General features: G+C 37.4%; 1 protein-coding gene across 7 annotated transcripts in view; it reads left to right on the top strand.

Annotated features, from left to right (window-relative positions):
• Positions 1 to 21,053, top strand: part of DPH6 (diphthamine biosynthesis 6) — a 339,756-nt gene that overhangs the window by 139,089 nt on the left and 179,614 nt on the right. For all 7 annotated transcript variants that reach the window (XR_001109403.2, XR_001109400.2, XR_010342041.1 and 4 more), the window contains exon 6: positions 8,479 to 8,540. Coding sequence is in view for 2 of the 7 variants with exons in the window: in XM_012465181.2 (XP_012320604.1) it covers positions 8,479 to 8,540 (62 nt within the window). In the remaining 5 variants the exon portion in view is untranslated. The remainder of the gene's footprint in view (positions 1 to 8,478; positions 8,541 to 21,053) is intronic.

Here is a 21,053-nt window from a genome sequence, read left to right as displayed (position 1 = left end):
GGTAGATAAATCCACAAAGATGGGAAGAAACCTGTACAAAAAGGATGAAATCATCAAAGATCAGAACACCTCTCCTCCTCCAAGGGATCACAACTCCACAAGTAAGAGAACAAAACAGGATGGAGAATGAGTTTGATGAATTGACAGAAGCAGGCCTCAGAAGGTGGATAATAACAAACTTCTCTGAGCTAAAGGAACATGTTCTAACTCAATGCAAAGAAATTAATAGCCTTAAAAAAAAGGTTAGACAAAATGTTAACTAGAATAACCAACTTAGAGAAGAACATAAACGACTTGATAGAGCTGAAAAACACAGCGTGAGAACTTAGTGAAGCATACGTAAGTTTCAATAGCCAAATCAATCAAGCAGAAGAAAAGGTATTAGAGATTGAAGATCAACTCAGTGAAATAAAATGAGAAGGCAAGATTAGAGAAAAAAAGATTAAAAAGAAATGAACAAAGCCTCCAAGAAATATGGGAATCTGTAAAAAGACCTAATTTACACTTGATCGATGTATGTGAATGTGACAAGGAGAATGAATACAAGCTGGAAAACACTCTTCAGGATATTATTCAGGAGAACTTCCCCAACCTAGCGAGGAGGCCAACATTCAAATCCAGGAAATACAGAGAACACCACAAAGCTATTTCTCAAGAAGAGCAACCCCAAGGCATGTAATTGTCAGATTCACCAGGGTTGAAATGAAGGAAAAAAAAATTCTAAGGGCAACCAGAGAGAAAGGTCGGGTCACCCACAAAGGAAGCCCATCAGACTCACAGCAGATCTCTCTTACCCACAAAGGGAAGCCCATCAGACTCACAGCAGATTTCTCTTACCCACAAAGGGAAGCCCATCAGACTCACAGCGGATCTCTCAGCAGAAACCCTACGGGCCAGAAAAAAGTGGGAGCCAGTATTCAACATCCTTAAAGAAAAGAACTTTCAACCCAGCATTTCATATCCAGCCAAACTAAGCTTCATAATGAAGGAGAAATAAAATCTTTTATGGACAAGCAATTGCTGAGAGATTTTTGTCACCACCAGACCTGCCTTACAAGATCTTCTGAAGAAAACAGTAAACATGGAAAGGAACAACCAGTACCAGCCACTGCAAAAACATACCAAATGGTAAAGACCAATGAGGCAATGAAGAAACTGCTTCAACTAATGGGCAAAGCAACCAGCCAGTAACAAAATGGCAGGATCAAAGTCACACATAACAATATTAACATTAAATGTAAATGGCCTAAATGTCCCATTCGAAAGACACATACTGGCAGACTGGATAAAAAGTTAAGACCCATTGGTGTGCTGTATTCAGGAGACCTATCTCATGTGCAAAGACACACATAGACTCAAAATAAAGGGATGGAGGTAGATTTACCAAGCAAATGGAGAGCAAAATAAAAGCAAGGTTGCAATCCTAGTCCCTGATAAAATGAACTTTAAACCAACAGAGATCAAAAGAGGCAAAGAGGGACATTACATAATGGTAAAAGGATCATTGCAACAAGAAGAGCTAACTATCCTAAATATATATGCACTCAATATAGAAGCAGCCAGATACATAAAGCAAGTTCTTAATGACCTACAAAGAGACTTAGACTCCCACACAATAATAGTGGGAGATTTTAACACTCCACTGTCAATATCAGACAGATCAATAAGAGAGAAAATCAACAAGGATATCCAGGACTTGAATGCAGATCTGGACCACGTGGACCTAATAGACATCTACAGAACTCTCCACCCCAAATCCACAGAATATACATTCTTCTCAGCACCACATTGCACTTACTCTGAAATTGACCACATAATTGGAAGTAAATCACTCCTCAGCAAATGCAAAAGAACAGAAATCTCCAGGCATGGTGGTGTGCCTGTAGTTCCAGCTACTTGGGAGGATGAGGTAGGAGTATCGCTTGAGCCCAGGAATTCTGGGCTGTAGTGTGCTATGCCCATCTGGTGTCCACACTAAGTTCAGTATCAATATGGTGATCTCCTGGGAGCAGGGGACCACCAGGTTGCCTAGCGGGGTGAACCAGCCCAGGTCAGAAACGGAGCAGGTCAAAACTCTCATGCTGATCAGTAGTGGGATAGCACCTGTGAATAGCCACTGCACTCCAGCCTGGGCAACATAGTGAGACACTGTTTCAAAAAAAAAAAAAAAAAAAATTGAAATCATAACAAACAGACTCTCAGACCACAGTGTAATCAAATTAGAACTCAGGATTAAGAAACTCACCCAAAACGACATAACTACATGGAAACTGAACAACTTGCTCCTGAATGACGACTGGATAAACAATGAAATGAAGGCAGAAATAAAGATGTTCTTCAAAACCAATGAGAACGAAGACACAATGTACCAGAATCTCTGGGACACATTTAAAGCAGTGTCTAGAGGGAAATTATAGCAATAAATGCCTACATGAGAAGGGAGGAAAGATCTAAAATCAACATCCTATCATCAAAATTGAAAGAGCTAGAGGAACAAGATCAAAACAACTCAAAAGCCAACAGAAGACAAGAAATAACTAAGGTGAAAGCAGAACTGAAAGAGATAGAGACACACAAAAAACCCTTCAAAAAACCTGTGAATCCAGGAGCTGGTTTTTTAAAAAGATCAACACAATATACAGACCACTAGCCAGACTAATAGAAAAGAGAGATGAATTGAATAGATGGCAATAAAAAATGATAAAGGGGAGATCACCACTGATTCCATAGAAATACAAACTACCATCAGAGATTACTACAAACAACTCTATGCACATAAACCAGTAAACCTGGAAGAAGTGCATAAATTCCTGGACATTTACACCCTTCCAAGACTAAACTGGGAATAAGTTGAATCCCTGAATAGACCAGTAACAAGGACTGAAGTTGAGGCAGCAATTAATAGCCTACCAACCAAAAAAAGTCCAGGTCCAGATGGGACATCAAAAAGCTTATCCATCACAATCAAGTAGGCTTCATCCCGGGGATGCAAGGCTGGTTCAACATATGCAAATCTATAAATATAATCCATCACATAAACAGAACCAAAGACAAAAACCACAAGATCATCTCAATAGATACAGAGAAGGCCTTCAACAAAATTCAACAGCGCTTTATGCTAAAAACTCTCAATAAACTAGGTATTGATGGAATGTATCTCAAAATAATAAAAGCCATTTATGACAAACCCACAGCCAATATCATACTGAATGGGCAAAAACTGGAAGCATTTCCTCTGAAATCTGGCAGTAGACAAGGATGCCCTCTGTCACCATTCCTATTCAGTATAGTATTGGAAGTTCTAGCCAGAGCAATCAGGCAAAAAAAAGAAATAAAATGTATTCAGTCAGGAAAAGAGAAAGTCAAAAAAAGAGACAATATTGTCTCTATTTGCAGATGACATGATTGTATATTTAGAAGACCCCGCCATCTCAGCCCAAAATCTCAAGCTGATAAGCAACTTCAGCAAAGTCTCATGATACAAAATCAATGTGCAGAAATCACAAGCATTCCTATACACCAATAACAGACAAACAGAGAGCCAAATCATGAGCAAACTCCCATTCACAATTGCTACAAAGAGAATAAAATACCTAGGAATATAACTAACAAAGGATGTGAAGGACCTCTTCAAGGAGAACTACAAACAACTGCTCAAGGAAATAAGAGAGGACACAAACAGATGGAAAAACATTCCATGCTCCTGGTTAGGAAGAATCAATATCATCAAAATGACCATACTGCCCAAAGTAATTTATAGATTCAACTCTATCCCCATCAAGCTACCACTGACCTTCTTCACAGAACTGGAAAAAACCACCTTAAACTTCATATGGAACCAAAAGAGAGCCTTCATAGCCAAGACGATCCTAAGCAAAAAGAACAAAGCTGGAGGCATCACGCTCCCTGACTTCAAACTACGCTACAAGGCTATAGTAATCAAAACAGCATGGAACTGGTACCAAAACAGAGATATAGACCAATGAAACAGAACAGTGGCCTCAGAAGTAACGCCACACACCTACAAGCATTTGATCTTTGACAAACCTGACAAAAACAAGCAATGGGGAAAAGATTCCTTCGTTAATAAATGGTGTTGGGAAAACTGGCTAGCCATGTGCAGAAAGCAGAAACTGGACCCCTTCCTTAACCTTACACTGAAATTAACTCCCAATGGACTAAAGATTTGAACACAAGACCTAACACGATAAAAACCCTAGAAGAAAACCTAGGCAAAAACATTCAGGAAATAGGCATAGGCAGGGATTTCATGACTAAAAACACCAAAAGCAATGGCAACAAAAGCCAAAATACACAAATAGGATCTAATTAAATTTAAGAATTTCTGCACAGCAAAAGAAACAGTGATCAGAATGAACCGGCAGCCAACAGAATGGGAAAAAATTTTTGCAATCTACACATCTGGCTAATATCCAGAATCTACAGGGCTAATATCCAGAATCTACAAAGAACTAAAGCAGATCTATGACAAAAAAACAAACCCATTCAGAAGTGGGTGAAGGATGTGAACAGACACTTTTCAAAAGAAGACATATATGAGGCCAATAAACATGAAAAAATGCTCTTCATCACTGGTCATTAGAGAAATGCACATCAAAACCACATTGAGATACCATCTCATGCCAGTTAGAATGATGATCATTAAAAAAATATGGAGACAACAGATGCTGGAGAGGATGTGGAGAAATAGGAACACTTTTACACTGTTGGCGGGAATGTAAATTAGTTCAACCATTGTGGAACACAGTGTGGCAATTCCTCAAGGATCTATAAATAGAAATTCCATTTGACCCATCAATCCCATTTCTGGATATATACCCAAAGGGTTATAAATTGTTCTGTTACAAAGACATACATGCACACATATGTTCATTGCAGTACTGTTTACAATAGCAAAGACCTGGAACCAACCCAAATGCCCATCAGTGATAGACTGAACAAAAACAATTTGGCACATATACACCATGGAATACTATGCAGCCATAAAAAAGGTTGAGTTCATGTCCTTTGTAGGGACATGGATAAATCTGGAAACCATAATTCTCATCAAAGTGACACAAGAACAGAAAATGGAACACTGCATGTTCTCACTCATAGGTGGGTTTTGAACAATGAGAACACATGGGCACAGGGAGGGGAATGTCACACACTAGGGTCTGTTGGGGGTTGGGGGCAAGGGGAGGGACAGCGGGGTGTGGGGAGGTTGGGGAGGGATAACATTGGGAGAAATGCCTGATGTAGGTGACTGGTGGATGGAGACAGCAAACCACCATGGCATGTGTGTACTATGCAACAATCCTGCAAGATCTGCACATGTACACCAGAACTTAAAGTACAATTAAAAAACAATACCATACTAAATTCTGGTCTAAAGGATGCTAAGGATACTGAATACATTAAGACTTTAAAATGTGGTTTTGATTGTGTGTAAAAAATCACAGATTATCTGAAAAGTAGAAATTCGTTCTACAACATTCTGATCAGCAGAGTAAAATACTAAAATAATTTCAATTCAGTATGAGACAGAAAAAAAGAAAAATATATAAAGCTTAATGTAACAGAAAATTTATACTAAGATGATAGAAACAGGTCCAGCCATATAATATAAAATGATTAAACTCAATTCTTTAGAGTCATATTTATAAGACCAGGTGAAACAAACAAAAAAAAATCTAATTACATGTAGCATCTAAAACAAAAACAATACCAAAAATCTGTGAACAAATAATGGAAATAAATATGTATGAAAGATACTAACAAAAGAAAGGTGGTGTCACAGTGTTCATAGATGATACAAGATTACAAGATAAAAATCTGATGGAGATGAAAAAGTCACTACTTCTTGATAAATGGAAAAATTTCATCAAAAAGTTTAGAAATTATGAGTTTGTGTACATATAACAACATAGCTCTCAAATATATTAAGGAGAAAATAACAGAATTATAAGAAGAGATTATTAAATCCAAAATCATAATGGGAGTTTTTTTTTACCTTATTGGAAACTGATGGTTCATGGAGATCACAAATTTTTAAGGCCATAAAAGATTTGAACAGCAAAATTAACAAGTGTGGTCATGATTTCGTGTGTTTGGGTACAGAATATTGCTTTCAACAGATAGAAAACACACTTTCATTCAAGTGCAAATGGAGCATTTATAAAATTTGATCATATTCTAGACCACAAGGAAACTTTACAAAATTTTTTTATTTTGTTAGAGCAGTTTTAGGTTCACAGCAAATTAAGAGAAATGTATAGAGATTTTTCATACACCTGATGCCATACTGCTTGGCCTCCCCAATTATCAACCTCCCCTACTAGAGTAGTACATCTGTTAAAATTAATGAACTTACAATGACACATCATGATCACCCAAAGTTCATAGTTTACATTAAGGTTCACTGCTGGTGATGTACATTCTGAGTTTAGACAAATGTATAATAGCATGTATTCATCACTATAGTATCATACAGAGTATTTTTCTACCCTACAAATTCTCTTTGCTCTGCCTGTTTAACCTTGTCTGCCCTTTGCCCAAAACCCCTGGCAATCACTGACCTTTCTACTATCTTCATAGTTTTTTCTTTTCCAGAATGTCATATAGTTGGAATCATACAGTATGTAGCTTTTTCAAATTGACCTTTTTCACTTAGTAATATGCATTTACATTTCCTCCATGTATATTTATGGCTTGAGAGCTGACTTTTTTTTAGCACTGAATAATATTTCATTGTCTGGATGTACACAATTTATTTAGTCATTCAACCACTGAAAGACATTTTGGTTGCTCTAGATTTTGACAATTATGATTGAAGCTGCTATAAACATCCATTTGCAGGTTTTTGTGAAGACAGAAGTTTTTAATACCTTTGGGTAAACACCCAAGGAACACCACAGTTGGATCATATAATAAGAATATGTTCAGTTTTGTGAGAAACTGCCCAACTGTCTTACAAAGTGACTGTACCATTTTGTATTCCAGTCAACAATAGTATTGCTCTACATCCTTGTCAGCCTTTGGTGTTGTAAGTTTTCCAGATTTTGGCCACTATAATAGGAGTGTAGTGGTATCTTCTTGTTTTGTTTGCATTTCTCTAGTGACATATGATGTGGAGGATCTTTGCATATGCTTATTTACCATCGATATATCTTTAGTGAGGTGTCTGTATGGTCTTTTGCCCATTTTTAAATTGGATTGATGTTTGCTTATTGTTGAGTTTTAGGAGTTATTTGTATATATTGGATAATAGCCCTTTATCAGATGTTCTTTGTACGTATTTTCTCCCAGTTTGTGGCTTTTCTTATTCTCTTTACATTGCTTTCACAGAGCAGAGGTTTTTAATTTTTAATGAAGTCAGCTTATTAATTGTTTCCTTAATGGATCATGCTTTTGGTGGTCTATCTTAAAAGTCATCACCCTACCCAAGGCCATCTAGATTTGTTTTTCTATTAATAGGAGTTTTATAATTTTGCATTTTACCTTAATGTCTACAATCTATTTTGAGTTAATTTTGTGAAGAATGTAAAGTCTATGTCTAGATTTATTTTTTTTGCAAGTGGATATCCAGTTGCTTCACACCATTTGTTGACAGAACTGTCTTTCCTCATACTATTGTCTTTCATTACATTAACTTATGTAAATGAAGGTATGCCAATATATGTAAATATGAATGTGAATATCCAAAATGAATTTATTTTGTAGCCAACTTGTGACGTGATTTTTTTCCTGGCAGGTTAGTCTTGGTGCATGGAAAGCATTCATATTGCTCACTCTTGTCTCCTGCACCCCATCACCTATATTAACTCTACTATTATGTCAGTTTAATATCTTTATTAACGGTTATGCACACCCTATTGGCACAATAATGATTTTTCAGAGTTGTCTCTGTCTTTACTTGAAAAATACATTGTTGCAAAGGAGTTGAAATGAAATGTCATTTAATTTAATAATGCAATTATTTGTGCCCATATGCTACTCTTTAAGTGAATTAATAAAATAAGCGTAACAGTCTACTGCTATTTTCTACTCTTCCTAAGTAAGAAGTTTGAAGTTTAAATAAAATAGGGACAAATCAGAATTAATGCTGTTGTCCATCAGTAAAATGAATCATAACCACTAAAATATAAAGAACTACAATTTCATGTATTTAAAATGATACTGTTTTTTTCTATCCTAATTACAGTCTTCCAAAATGGATAAAGGAATTGAAACAGTGCATCTGGTAGTTGACACAGTGCATTTGAAATAAATGAAAACTTACTTTTCAGAAGCAACAAAAACAGTTACCCATGGGGAATAGGAAAGTAAATACTAGCAAAGTACATTGAACTTTATGATCAAAGCAATTCAAAATATACACACTGCTTTCTTAGGCGAGGAGGGGCCAAGGGAAGGGGAATGTGTCTTTAAAGTTCCCATCTGATAGTTATCTTTAAAAAATTTAACCTTTCTTGGCAGGCTTAGATCCTGATAAGCATCTTGGGAAAACCCTAGATCAAATGGAGCCTTATCTTGTAGAGGTAAGAATTTATACTAGTTCTCAAAATATAGCCCTCTAAAGCAAAAAAAAAATAATAATAATAATGTCATGATATAATGATTACAAATTTTTTTATTTTAGAAAAAATCAAATAGATCTATAATATATTTTTATGAAAAAATTAAACTTAAAATGGAAATGAAAATGTTTAAAATTATAAAAAGTAATTACCAACTTGTTAACCCAAATATAAGACAGAGTTATACCTAAAAAGAATTTGCTCTGTCAGAAAGTTTATTTTTATTAAAAAGAATGCTGTATTCTATATAAATTGTGCTATACTGTTAAAGTATCTGGTAGTCTTTGTGATCACATACTTTGCCATCAGAAACAGGAGTAGAAACTTTCTTTAGAGATTAATGTAACCTCTTCTCTTTTATCAATTAGGAAATTAATTTGCAGCATGGTAAAAAATATTATCTCAAGATTTCAAATTACTTCTCATTGTGAAATCCTAAACATGCCCTAAACATTAAATATTCAGTTGTTTTTATTTGCTCTTTATTAAATGTACTATATTTTATTAGAGTTTTAGAACAAATGTTATGATTAGTATGGCAATGCATCATTAACTAGAATGTTTAATTATTACATTGTGTCGAGTATTTATATTCTACCATGATGATGGAAAAAAGATCTCTCTTCTGTGAAAGAACCGATCTCTTGTAACAAGTCGTTTTCTTGTCCCATGCTCTTAATTCATCCATTTGTCTCTGGGCTTTGTTAATACCATTGCTGTGATATGAACTGTTAGCAGTTACACTTTTCAATAACTTCATGGGTTTTAGTTTTTTTGAAAGTTATTTGTAATTTATTATTTTATGGTTTATCAATCAATATGTACCAAATGCCTAGAAATCTCTGAAACGTTATTTCCTTCATAGTGTTAATTCCTTGATAATTACTATTAAGCATCTAGTATATTCCAGGCAGATAGTAAAAATTAAAAGAAAAATGAAATGATTATAAAATATGACAAATTTTTTATATTTGGTTTCTAGATAATTTGGTGTCATTTATTTAAGTCAATTTATGGAACATGGTTGCTTTCTATGCTTATCTGATAGGACTCTTCTCACAGCAATTTGTTCTATAGTTCCATTTATATCATGTTTACATCTGTTTACTGCCTTTAGACTAAATTTAGCTTTTACCAAAACATTATATAAATTTATGGAAATGAAAGAGAAATTCAGAAGTGAGAGACTGTGGTATTAGCCATCGTTATTGACTAAAAGAGCTATTTCCAAAATTTGGAGTCGTAAGATTAGATTTTAAGTATGTTGATAATATTTGTATAAAGGCAAATAAGATTTTGAGAAGAATTGAGATGTTGATTATGAGTTAACCTGGGTATTATCATAGGATATTTAAACACAAAATGCAGACATCATTTTTTTTTAATTTTGGTTCTTTTATTCTTTTTTTTAAAATTGTACTTTAGGTTCTGGGGTACATGTGCAAATCATGCAGGATTTTTGCATAGATACACACATGGCAATGTGGTTTGCTGCCTCCATCCCCCCCATCACCTACATCTGGCATTTCTCCCCATGTTATCCCTCCCTGACCTCCCCACCCCACCTCTGCTGTCCTTCCCTTGCCCCTCAACAACAGACCCCAATGTGTGATGCTCCCCTCGCTATGTCCTTGTGTTCTCATTGTTCAGCACCCACCTATGAGTGAGAACATGTGGTATTTTTCTGTTCCTGTGTCAGTTTGCTGAGAATGATGGTTTCCAGAGTCATCCATGTCCCTAGAAAGGACATGAACTCATCGTTTTTTATGGCTGCATAGTATTCCATGGTGTATATATGCCACATTTTCCTTGTCCAGTCTATCATAGATGGGCATTTGGGTTGGTTCCAGGTCTTTGCTATTGTAAACAGTGCCACAATGAACATACATGTGCATGTGTCTTTATAACAATTATTTATAATCCTCTGGATGTATACCCAGTAATGGGATTGCTGGGTCTAATGGAATTTCTATTTCTACGTCCTTGAGAAATCGCCACACTGTCTTCCACAATGGCTGAACTAACTCACACTCCCACCAAGAGTGTAAAAGTGTTCCTGTTTCTCCACATCTTCTCCAGCATCTGTTGTTTCCAGATTTTTTAATGATTGCCATTCTAACTGGCATGAGATGGTATCTCAATGTGGTTTTGATTTGCATTTCTCTAATGACCAGTGATGCTGAGCATGTTTTCATATGTTTATTGGCCTCATATATGTCTTCATTTGAAAAGTGTCTGTCCGTATCCTTCGCCCACTTTTGAATGGGTTTGTTTGTTTTTTTCTCATAGTTCTGCTTTAGTTCTTTTAGATTCTGGATATTAGCCCTTTGTCAGATGGGTAGGTTACAAAAATTTTTTCCCATTCTGTTGGTTGCCGGTTCACTCTAATGATTGTTCCTTTTGCTGTACAGAAGCTCTGGAGTTTAATTAGGTCCCATTTGTCTATTTTGGCTTTTGTTGCCAATGCTTTTGGTGTTATAGTCATGAAGTTCTTGCATATGCCTATGTCTTTAATGGTTTTGCCTAGGTTTTCTTCTAGGGTTTCTATGGTGTTAGGTCTTATGTTTAAGTCTTTAATCCATCTAGAGTTAATTTTAGTGTAAGGTGTCAGGAAGGGGTCCAGTTTCTGCTTTTTGCACATGGCTAGCCAGTTTTCCCAACACCATTTATTAAACAGGGGATCCTTTCCCCATTGCTTGTTTTTGACAGGTTTGTCAAAGATCAGATGGTTGTAGATGTGTGGCATAACCTCCAGGGCCTCTGTTCTGTTCCATTGGTCTATATCTATGTTTTGGTACCAGTACCATTCTGATTTGATTACTGTAGCCTTGTAGTACAGTTTGAAATCATTTAGCATAATGCCTCCAGCTTTTTTCTTTTTGCTTAGGATTGCCTTGGCTATGTGGACTCTCTTTTGGTTCCATATGAAGTTTAAGGTGGTTTTTTTCCAGTTCTGTAAAGAAGGTCATTGGTAACTTTTTGGGGTTAGAGTTGAATCTATAAATTACTTTGGGCAGTATGGCCATTTTTACGATATTGATTCTTCCTAATCTTGAGCATGGAATGTTTCTCCATCTATTTGTATCCTCTCTTATTTCCCTGAGCAGTGGTTTGTAGTTTTCCTTAAAGAGGTCCTTTACTTCATTTGTTAGTTGTATTCCTAGGTATTTTATTCTCTTTGTAGCAATTGTGAATGGGAGCTTTCTCATGATTTGGCCCTCTGTTAGTCTGTTATTGGCGTACAGAAGTGCTTGTGATTTCTGCACATTAATTTTGTATCCTGAGACTTTGCTGAAGTTGCTTATTAGTTTAAGGAGATTTTGGACTGAGTTGATAGGGTCTTCTAAATATACATACACAGTCACATTGTCTGCAAATGGAGACAATTTGACTACCTGTTTTCCTAATTGAATACCCTTTATTTTTTTTTTCTTGCCTAATTTCTCTGGCTAGAACTTCCAATACTATATTGAATAGGAGTGGTGAGAGACGGCATCCTTGTCTAGTGCTGGATTTCAAAGGGAATTCTATCAGTTTTTGTCCATTCAGTATGATATAGGCTGTAGGTTTGTCATAAATAGCTTTTATTGTTTTATGTTCCTTCAATACCTAGTTTATTGAGAGTTTTTAGCATAAAGAAAGGGCTGTTGAATTTTGTCGAAGGCCTTCTCTGCATCTATTGAGATAATCATGTGGTTTTTTACTTTGGTTCTGTTCATGTGGTGGATTACATTTATAGACTTGAGTATGTTGTACCAGCCCTGCATCCCTGGAGTGAAGCCTACTTGATCATGATGGATAAGCTTTTTGATGTGCTGTTGCAGTCAGTTTGCCAGCATTTTATTGAAGATTTTTGCATCTGTGTTCATCATGGATATTGGCTTGAAGTTTTCTTTTCTTGTTGAGTCTCTGCCGAGTTTTCGTATCAGAATGATGTTGGTCTCTTAAAATGATTTGGGAAGGATTCCTTCTTTTTGTATTGTTTGGAAAGTTTCCAAAGGAATGGTACCAGCTCCTCTTTGTATGTCTGGTAGAATTCAGCTGTGAACCCATCTCAACCTGGACTTTTTTTGGTTAGTAGGCTATTCATTGCTGCCTCAACTTCAGCCCTTGTTATTGGTCTATTCAGGGTTTCAACTTCTTCCTGGTTTAGGCTTGGGAGGGTACAAGTGTCCAGGAATTTATCCATTTCTTCCAGGTTTACTGGTTTATGTGCATAGGTTGTTTGTAGTAATCTCTGATTGTAGTCTGTATTTCTATGGAATCAGTGGTGATATCCCCTTTATCGTCTTTTATTGCATCTATTTGATTCTTCTCCTTTTTCTTTTTTATTAATCTGGCTAGTGGTCTATTTTGTTGATTTTTTCAAAAAACCAGCTTCTGGATTTATTGATTCTTTGAAGGGTTTTTTGTGTCTCTATCTCCTTCAGTTCTGCTCTGATCTTAGTTATTTCTTTTCTTCTGCTAGCTTTTGAGTTTTTTTGATCTTGCTCCTCTAGCTCTTTCAATTTTGATGATAGGGTGTCAGTTTTAGATCTTTCCTCACTTCTCATGTGGGCATTTATTGCTATAAATTTCCCTCTAGATACTGCTTTAAATGTGTCCCAGAGATTCTGGTATGTTGTGTCTTTATTCTCATTGGTTTCAAAGAACATCTTTATTTACCTTTATTTCATTGTTTATCCAGTCGACATTCAGGAGCCAGTTGTTCAGTTTCCATGATGCTGTGCGGTTCTGAGTTAGTTTCTTTTCCTGAGTTCTAATTTGATTGCACTGTGGTTGAGAGGCTGTTTGTTATGATTTCTCTTCATTGCATTTGCTGAGGAGTGATTTACTTCCAGTTATGTGGTCAAGTTTAGAGTAGGTGCAATGTGGTGCTGAGAACAATGTATATTCTGTGGATTTGGGGTGGAGAATTCTGTAGATGTCTGTTAGTTCCGCTTGGTCCAGATCTGAGTTCACATCCTGGATATCCTTGTTAATTTTCTGTCTCATTGATCTATCTAACATTGACAGTGGACTGTTGAAGTTTCCCACTATTATTGTGTGGGAGTCTAAGTCTCTTTGTAGGTCATCAAGAACTTCCTTCATATACCTGGGTGCTCCTGTATTGGGTGCGTATATATTTAGGATCGTTTGCTCTTCTTGATGCATTGATCCTTTTACCATTATGTAATGCCCTTCTTTGTCTCTTTTGATCTTTGTTGGCTTTAAGTCCATTTCATCAGAGACTAGGAATGCAACTCCTGCTTTTTTTGGCTCTCCATTTGCTTGATAAATCTTCCTCCATCCCTTTATTTTGAGCCTATATGTGTCCTTGCACCTGAGATGTGTTTCCTGAATACAGCACACTGATGGGTCTTGACTTTTTATCCAATTTGCCTGTCTGTGTCTTTTGATTGAGTCATTTAGCCCATTTACATTTAAGGTTAATATTGTTATGTGTGAATTTGATCCTGCCATTTTGATGTTAGCTGGATGTTTTGCCCATTGGTTGACACATTTTTTTCGTTGTGTCGACGCTCTTTACCATTTGGTATGTCTTTGGAGTGGCTGGTACTGGTTGTTCTTTCTATGTTTAGTGCTTCTTTCAGGAGCTCTTGTAAGGCAGGCCTGATGGTGACAAAGTCCCTGAGCAATTGCTTGTCCATAAAGGGTTTTCTTTCTCCTTCGCTTATGAAGCTTAGTTTGGCTGGACATGAAATTCTAGGTTGAAAGTTTTTTTCTTTAAGGATGTTGAATATTGGCCCCTGCGCTCTTCTGGCTTGTTGGGTTTCTACTGAGAGATCAGCTGTGAGTCTGATGGGCTTCCCTTCGTAGGTAACCCAACCTTTTTCTCTGGCTGCCCTTAGCATTTTTTTCCTTCATTTCAACCCTGGTGAATCTGACAATTATGTGCCTTGGGGTTGCTCTTCTTGAGGAATATCTTTGTGGTGTTCTCGGTATTTCCTGGACTTGAATGGTGGCCTGGGTTGCTTGATTGGGGAAGTTCTCCTGGATAATATCCTGAAGAGTGTTTTCAAGCTTGAATTCATTCATTCACATTCAGGTCCACCTATCAAACGTAGATTAGGTCTTTTCACATAATCCCATATTTCTTGGAGGCTTCGTTCATTTATTTTCACTCTTTTTTCTCTATTCTTGCCTTCTCATTTTATTTCATTGAGTTGATCTTCAGTCTCTGATATTCTTCTACTTGGTCAATTTGGCTATTGAAACTTGTGTATGCTTCATGAAGTTCTCGTGCTGTGTTTTTCAGCTCCATCCAGTCATTTATATTCTTCTCCAAGCTGTTTATTCTAGTTAGCATCTCATCCACCCCTTTTTCTGGGTTCTTAGTTTCTTTGCATTGGATTAACACCTGTTCTTTTACTTCAGAGACATTTGTTATTACCCACCTTCTCAAGCCTGTTTCTGTCAATTCATCAGATTCATTCTCCATCCATCTTTGATCCCTAGCTGGTGAGGAGTTGTGATCCCTTGGAGGAGGAGAGGCGTTGTGGCTTTTGGGGTTTTCATCCTTTTTATGCTATTTCTTCCCATCTTAGTGGCTTTATCTACCTGTGGTCTTTTAGTTGGTGACTTTCGGATGGGGTCTCTGAGTGGACGTCCTTTTTGTTGATGATGAAGTTACTTCTTTCTGTTTTTTAGTTTTCCTTTTAACAGTCAGGCCCCTCTGCTGCAGGACTGCTAGAGGTCCAACTCCTGACCCTGCTTGCCTGGGGATCATCCACGGGGGCTACAGAACAGTAAGGGTTGCTGCTGGTTTCTTCTTGTGTTATCTTCATCCCAGAAGGGTACCTGCCAGATGTTGGCCTGAGCTCTCCTTTATGAGGTGTCTCTTTGGGTATATGGGGGTCGGGGAGCTGCTTGAGGAGACAATCTGTCCCTTATCAGAGCTCAAGTGCTGTGCTGGGAGCTCCAATGTTCCATGCAGTGCTGCTGGGAAGGTACTTTTAAGTCTGCTGCAGCAGAACTCACAACCACCTCTTTTCCCAGGTGCTCTGTCCTAGGAAGGTCGGCTTTATTTATAAGTTCCTGTCATGCTGTGGCCTTTTTTCATAGATGCCCTGCCCTGCAAAGAGTAGTATAGTCACAGTCTGCCAGCAGATGTGTTGCTGAACTGCTGCAGGCTCTGCCCAACTGCTTTGTGAACTGCCTCGGTAGTGGCGGACTGCCTCAGTAGTGGTGGTTGCCCTTCCCCACACTGAGCTGGACCATCCTGGGTCCTGCTGCACTTGCTGTGAAACCCTCAGTCCAGAGCGTTTCAGATTGCTTGTTTTGTTGGGGTGGTACCCACTGAGCCAGATCACCTGGCTCCCCGTCTCTACCCACTCCCTTTCGATTGAAGGTCAGCTCTGTCTCCCAGGCATTCCAGGCACCAGTTGAAACAGCCGACCAGATCTGTGTGAGTTTCTGTGCGCCAACCCAGCACCGGCACTGGCCGTGCTGAAAACTCATGGCACTTTTCGGCCCAGGAATCTCCTGGTCTGTGGGCAGTGAAAATTTGTTTGGAAATGCAGTGGGCACTCACCCTCTGCATTGTTCTTGCTGGAAACTGCACTCCAGAGCTGTTCCTATTAGGCCATCTTGGATCCAATCCGCTCTCTCAAAATCATTTTATTCAATGATTCTTCTACAAGTTCCTCAACTTGGTCTGGTAATCTTACGTTTCCTTAGAATTATTTTCTACCCATTTTCCATAATGGCTATTTTATTCCTTCTCCACTCTCCTTAAATTTAAAATTCCTTCACCTTTCCCCTTACTTTGAATGGATGAGATATCTTTCTTCACAGACAAAATAGAAGCCATGATGTAGGAAATCCCCAGCCTCCCTTCCAACCCCAGCATCACCGCTACTAATTTCCCTGTACCTACACCTATCCTTGCTTACTGTAACTGGCAGAAGTGTTCTTCCTTCTTTATATGGCTAAGGCCCTACCTGTGCTTGGATCCCATTCACACCTCCCTTCTCAGAGACCCTGCAGTCAACCCACCCCACAACTGACTTAATTCTCTCTCACTTTATTGTCTCCTTCACATCAATATTGAAACATAATACAGACTCTCCTATCCTAAAGATCCCTTTTCTTCACCCTAGTTTTTCCTCTGACTATCTCTCTTTCTTTTTTGCTTCATTACCAAAATATTTAGAAGTGTTGTCTGTATTCATTGTGAGTACTTCTTCATGTCTGAGATGGCTTAAGTACCTGGAATCTGTCTTGTCATTCTGCCTTTAAACAAATACTGCTCTGACCAAAATCACTCACGATACCCATTTTACCAAACACAATAGATATTTCTTAGTCCTTATTTACCAGTTACAAGCACATCTTGAAATGCTTCAACTTGCATTCATGATACCACACTTTCCTAGTTTTTCTCCTTTCATTCTGGGTAGTCCTGCTCTTTTACTGTTTTCTAGTCTAGGTTCCAATTTTCCTCTACAAACTTTTTGTAGGTAATTTCAGTCGCTCACTTGACTTTAACTATTAGCTATATTCTGATGACTCCCAAGTCTTTCTCGTCCAAACTTAACTGCTAAGCTTCAGTACCCACAGATAACACAAATTCATTCTCTACATACTTGATGGTGGCCTCTTTATTCATTGCTTTTTGCCGTTCCCTTTGTCATCACCTTTATTCAGATGCCTGTTACTTCAGGCTTAGAATATTACTGACACCTCCAAATTTGCCTCTACCTTCTATTTTATTTCTCAAAGAATTCCTTTGCTTCTTGCCTCAAGATAATCATTCTAATATATTCTACTGTAATTGTGTCACTCAGTTAAAACTTTAAATGAGTCCTCAGTGCCTACAGGCAAAAATCCAAATTCTTTAGACTCCTCTTTCCTTCGCCTTATCATGATCTTGTCTGCTCTATTTCCAGAATATATTCTATTATAAATCCAAGCACTTCTCACTGTCTCTACTGATACTACCGTACCATAATCACCTCTTGTCTGGAATACTACCTCAACCCCTAACTGGTCTGGTTACTTCTACCGTTGCCCTGCTGTGATCTATTATTTATATAGATGTCAGAATGATATTTTTAAAGTGTAAATCAAATCATATCCCTACTTTATTTAAAATTTAAGTGGGTTCTCACTGCAATTAGAATAATATCCAAACTACTATGAGGTCACAACTTGTGAGACCCTATATGATCAGTATCCTATCCATCTATTCAGACTCTTGCCATTCTCTGTCTCATTCCCTTAGTGGTAGCCACATAGGTCCCTTTATTACTTAAACACACTTTATTCACCCTCTTTCTCATTAGGACTTACCGCTGCCTGAAATGTTTTGTCCAGAGACTCTCACCAGGGGTTAACACCTTCTCATTATTTAAGTGATAGCTCTAATGCCACCTCCTCAAAGCTTTCCCTGAGTACCCTAGCTACAGCAGATCCCTGCGAATTATTTTGTTTATCTGTTTACGTGTATATTATTTGCCCTGTACCGTTAGAATGTAAGCTTCAGTCATCTCACCAAGATTTTGGCAGACATTAGTTATTTAATTCTTTCATTCAGTAGCTTGTTCATCTCTCCATCGATTCATTCATCTTGTTTTTATTTAACATTCGTTGAGGGTCTATTATGTAACATATGCTATGGTGAACACTAAACATACATGATGAATGAAACAAACAAGATACTTGTTCTTGAAGAGTTTACAATTTGCTATAGTTGTTTTCAGACCTGAGGGTAGTTCAATGGGGACCTTCTTAAAAATGCACAAATTCTTTTTCCATCCCCAGATATTTCTTTCTTTTTTTTTTTTTTTTAATTGCATTTTAGGTTTTGGGGTACATGTGAAAAACATGCAAAGTTGTTGCATAGGTGCATTCATGGCAGTGTGATTTGCTGCCTCCCTCCCCCTCACCCATATCTGGCATTTCTCCCCATGCTATCCCTCCCCAACTCCCCCCCCCCCGCTGTCCCCCCCACTCCCTCACAACAGACCCCCGTGTATAGTGCTCCCCTCCCTGTGTCCATGTGTTCTCCTTGTTCAACACCCTCCTATGAGTGAGAACATGTGGTGTTTGGTTTTGTGTTCTTGTGTCAGTTTGCTGAGAATGATGGTTTCCAGGTTCATCCATGTCCCTACAAAGGACGCGAACTCCTCATTTTTAATGGCTGCATAATATTCCATGGTGTATATGTGCCACATTTTTCCTGTCCAGTCTATCATCGATGGGCATTTGGGTTGGTTCCAGGTCTTTGCTATTGTAAACTGTGCTGCAATGAACATTCGTGTGCATGTGTCCTTATAGTAGGACGATTTATAATCCTTTGGATATATACATCCCCAGATATTTCTGCTCAGAGGGACTAGAGACCAGAAATCTGACCTTTAAACAAGCACTAGGTAATTTTGTCACATTGATAAAGTATATAGTCTTCTAGTTTCTCAGTACCACTGATACATTTCAGGTCCTGTCTTTCTAGATTTCTCTGAAAGAGTATGCTCCTTCTTGAAACTGTCATCCATTGGCTTCTGTGAGGCTATTCACTCCTGAAATCTTTCTGAGTACTTCCTTAGCTTTCTTTTGGGGCTTTCCATGCATACTCCACCTTTTATATATTGTGGTTCCCTCCATAGCCTTCCTCCTGTGATGATCTGAAAGAGTCCCTTGACTTCAACTACCAGTTTTATTCTTGTAACAACTAAGTCTGTTTCTCTAACATCTTCCTGTGTTTCAGACATGTATATGTATTCAGCTATACCTCCACACCGTCATCTATTAAGTGTCACCAGGCCCCTCAACCCCAACAGCAGAACTAAACATTTGTTTTCTATCTATGCCATTTTTATGTTTCCTGACACTGAAGGACTGGCCCCATTGTCTACTCAGTTGTTCAAGCCAAAAAAGCAAATAAATAATGTCTTATACTACTTTGTTCCTAAGAGCCTGAGTCCTTTTAGTTCCACCTTCTTAATATCTTACCATTTGCTCCTTTTTATCCTCAACAGTAACCACATTAGCATATCCTGTAGATGCTTGCAGCAGTCCTCTAGTACAAGTATCTCCTCCCTGTCTTGCCCCTTGTCAGTCAATAGTCCCCAGTACCATCGTAACATATATGAAATCCAAAGCTGATCATACTACACTTTCCTTATAAACTTTTGAGTTGCTCCCCATTGCTCCAAAATAAAATTTAAACTCCTTACCCTGACACAGTCTATCCTTGAGGTAAAATGAGGCTTGTAAGATAGGTAGTCAATGGCATACTCCCTATGCTTCATCAATTTTGAACTGTTGATGGTTTCCCTGGAGTGAGTATCCCCTCCTAACTCCATGTTTTCCTTCCTTCTCTGCATGCATTATCCTTCTATCACTCAGCTAAATCTCTCTTTAAAATCTCAGTTCAAAGTGCACTGCTGTGAGGTTTTCTTGCTTAAATAAGCTTTCTTTGAATTGCCATTTTTCTCTTGCCTTACGTCATGTAATGTTTTTCATATTACTTTATTCTTTTAAATAGTGTTTATTAAATATAAAATTAAAACATGTAATATGTGAAAAATAAATTCAATACAATAAAATAATGAAAAATCTTCCAATGACACCAAGCCTCTTGTTTTTCTGTTTTTTTCCCAGAACAATCACTCTTTTCTGTTCTAATATATCTCTTCAGAAACATTATTTTGCATATAAAAATATATATGCATGTGTTTATTCATTTTTATCTAAATTGGTACATGCTGTATATATTACTTTTCACAAACATATGATTATGTATATTCCATATACATATCATTTACATTTTAGCACATACAGGTCTAGGCCATTTGTTTCTACAAAATATTGTGTTTCATTACATAGCCGTGCTGTAATGTATTGATGTACTTTATTCTTTATTGATTTTTTTATGTCTTTTGCTATTATAAACAATACTGGAATAAACATTGTTGTACGTATGTTTTGGGGCCATGTATTAATTGATCTGTAGGATAAAATACTAAAAGTCAAAATGCTGGGTCAGAATGCATATTTACGTTTTAAAAATTAATAGATATTTGAAGATATTCATTTCTACTGGAGGAATAACATATCAGATGAACTTTCTAAATACAAACAACCAGAAAAGGCATATGAAATTAAAACAAATAATACATGAAAGCATTAGAAAATTTTAAAATCTGCAGTAAGTTGAGGGACCAGAATTCCAGAGAGAATAAAAGCCCTAAGCATTGCCTCTTTAAGATATTTTTTCTGATGCAAAAAATGATGCAGAGATGCCAAAAGCTGAGGAGAAAACTGTAGCTGAGAAGCTGATGAGGGATTTCAATAGTTTCATAGGACTAGGGAGACAACAACTGGCATTCAGGGAAAACCAAACTGGAGTGGACCTGGTTAACCCTCCAAGTTTTTAGTTGGGACTCCTGAATGGACTATACCTTAGGAGTAAAGGTAAACTAGAAATAGTCCAGAGCTTGCAAATACTTATATCCAGTTTTGAGTCAT

The sequence above is a fragment of the Aotus nancymaae genome, unplaced genomic scaffold (assembly GCF_030222135.1).
Source record: "Aotus nancymaae isolate 86718 unplaced genomic scaffold, 86718_ANA_hifiasm-v0.15.2.pri h1tg000011l, whole genome shotgun sequence".
In the NCBI taxonomy this organism is placed as follows: domain Eukaryota; kingdom Metazoa; phylum Chordata; class Mammalia; order Primates; family Aotidae; genus Aotus; species Aotus nancymaae.
This window is presented reverse-complemented; position numbering and strand designations above follow the sequence as displayed.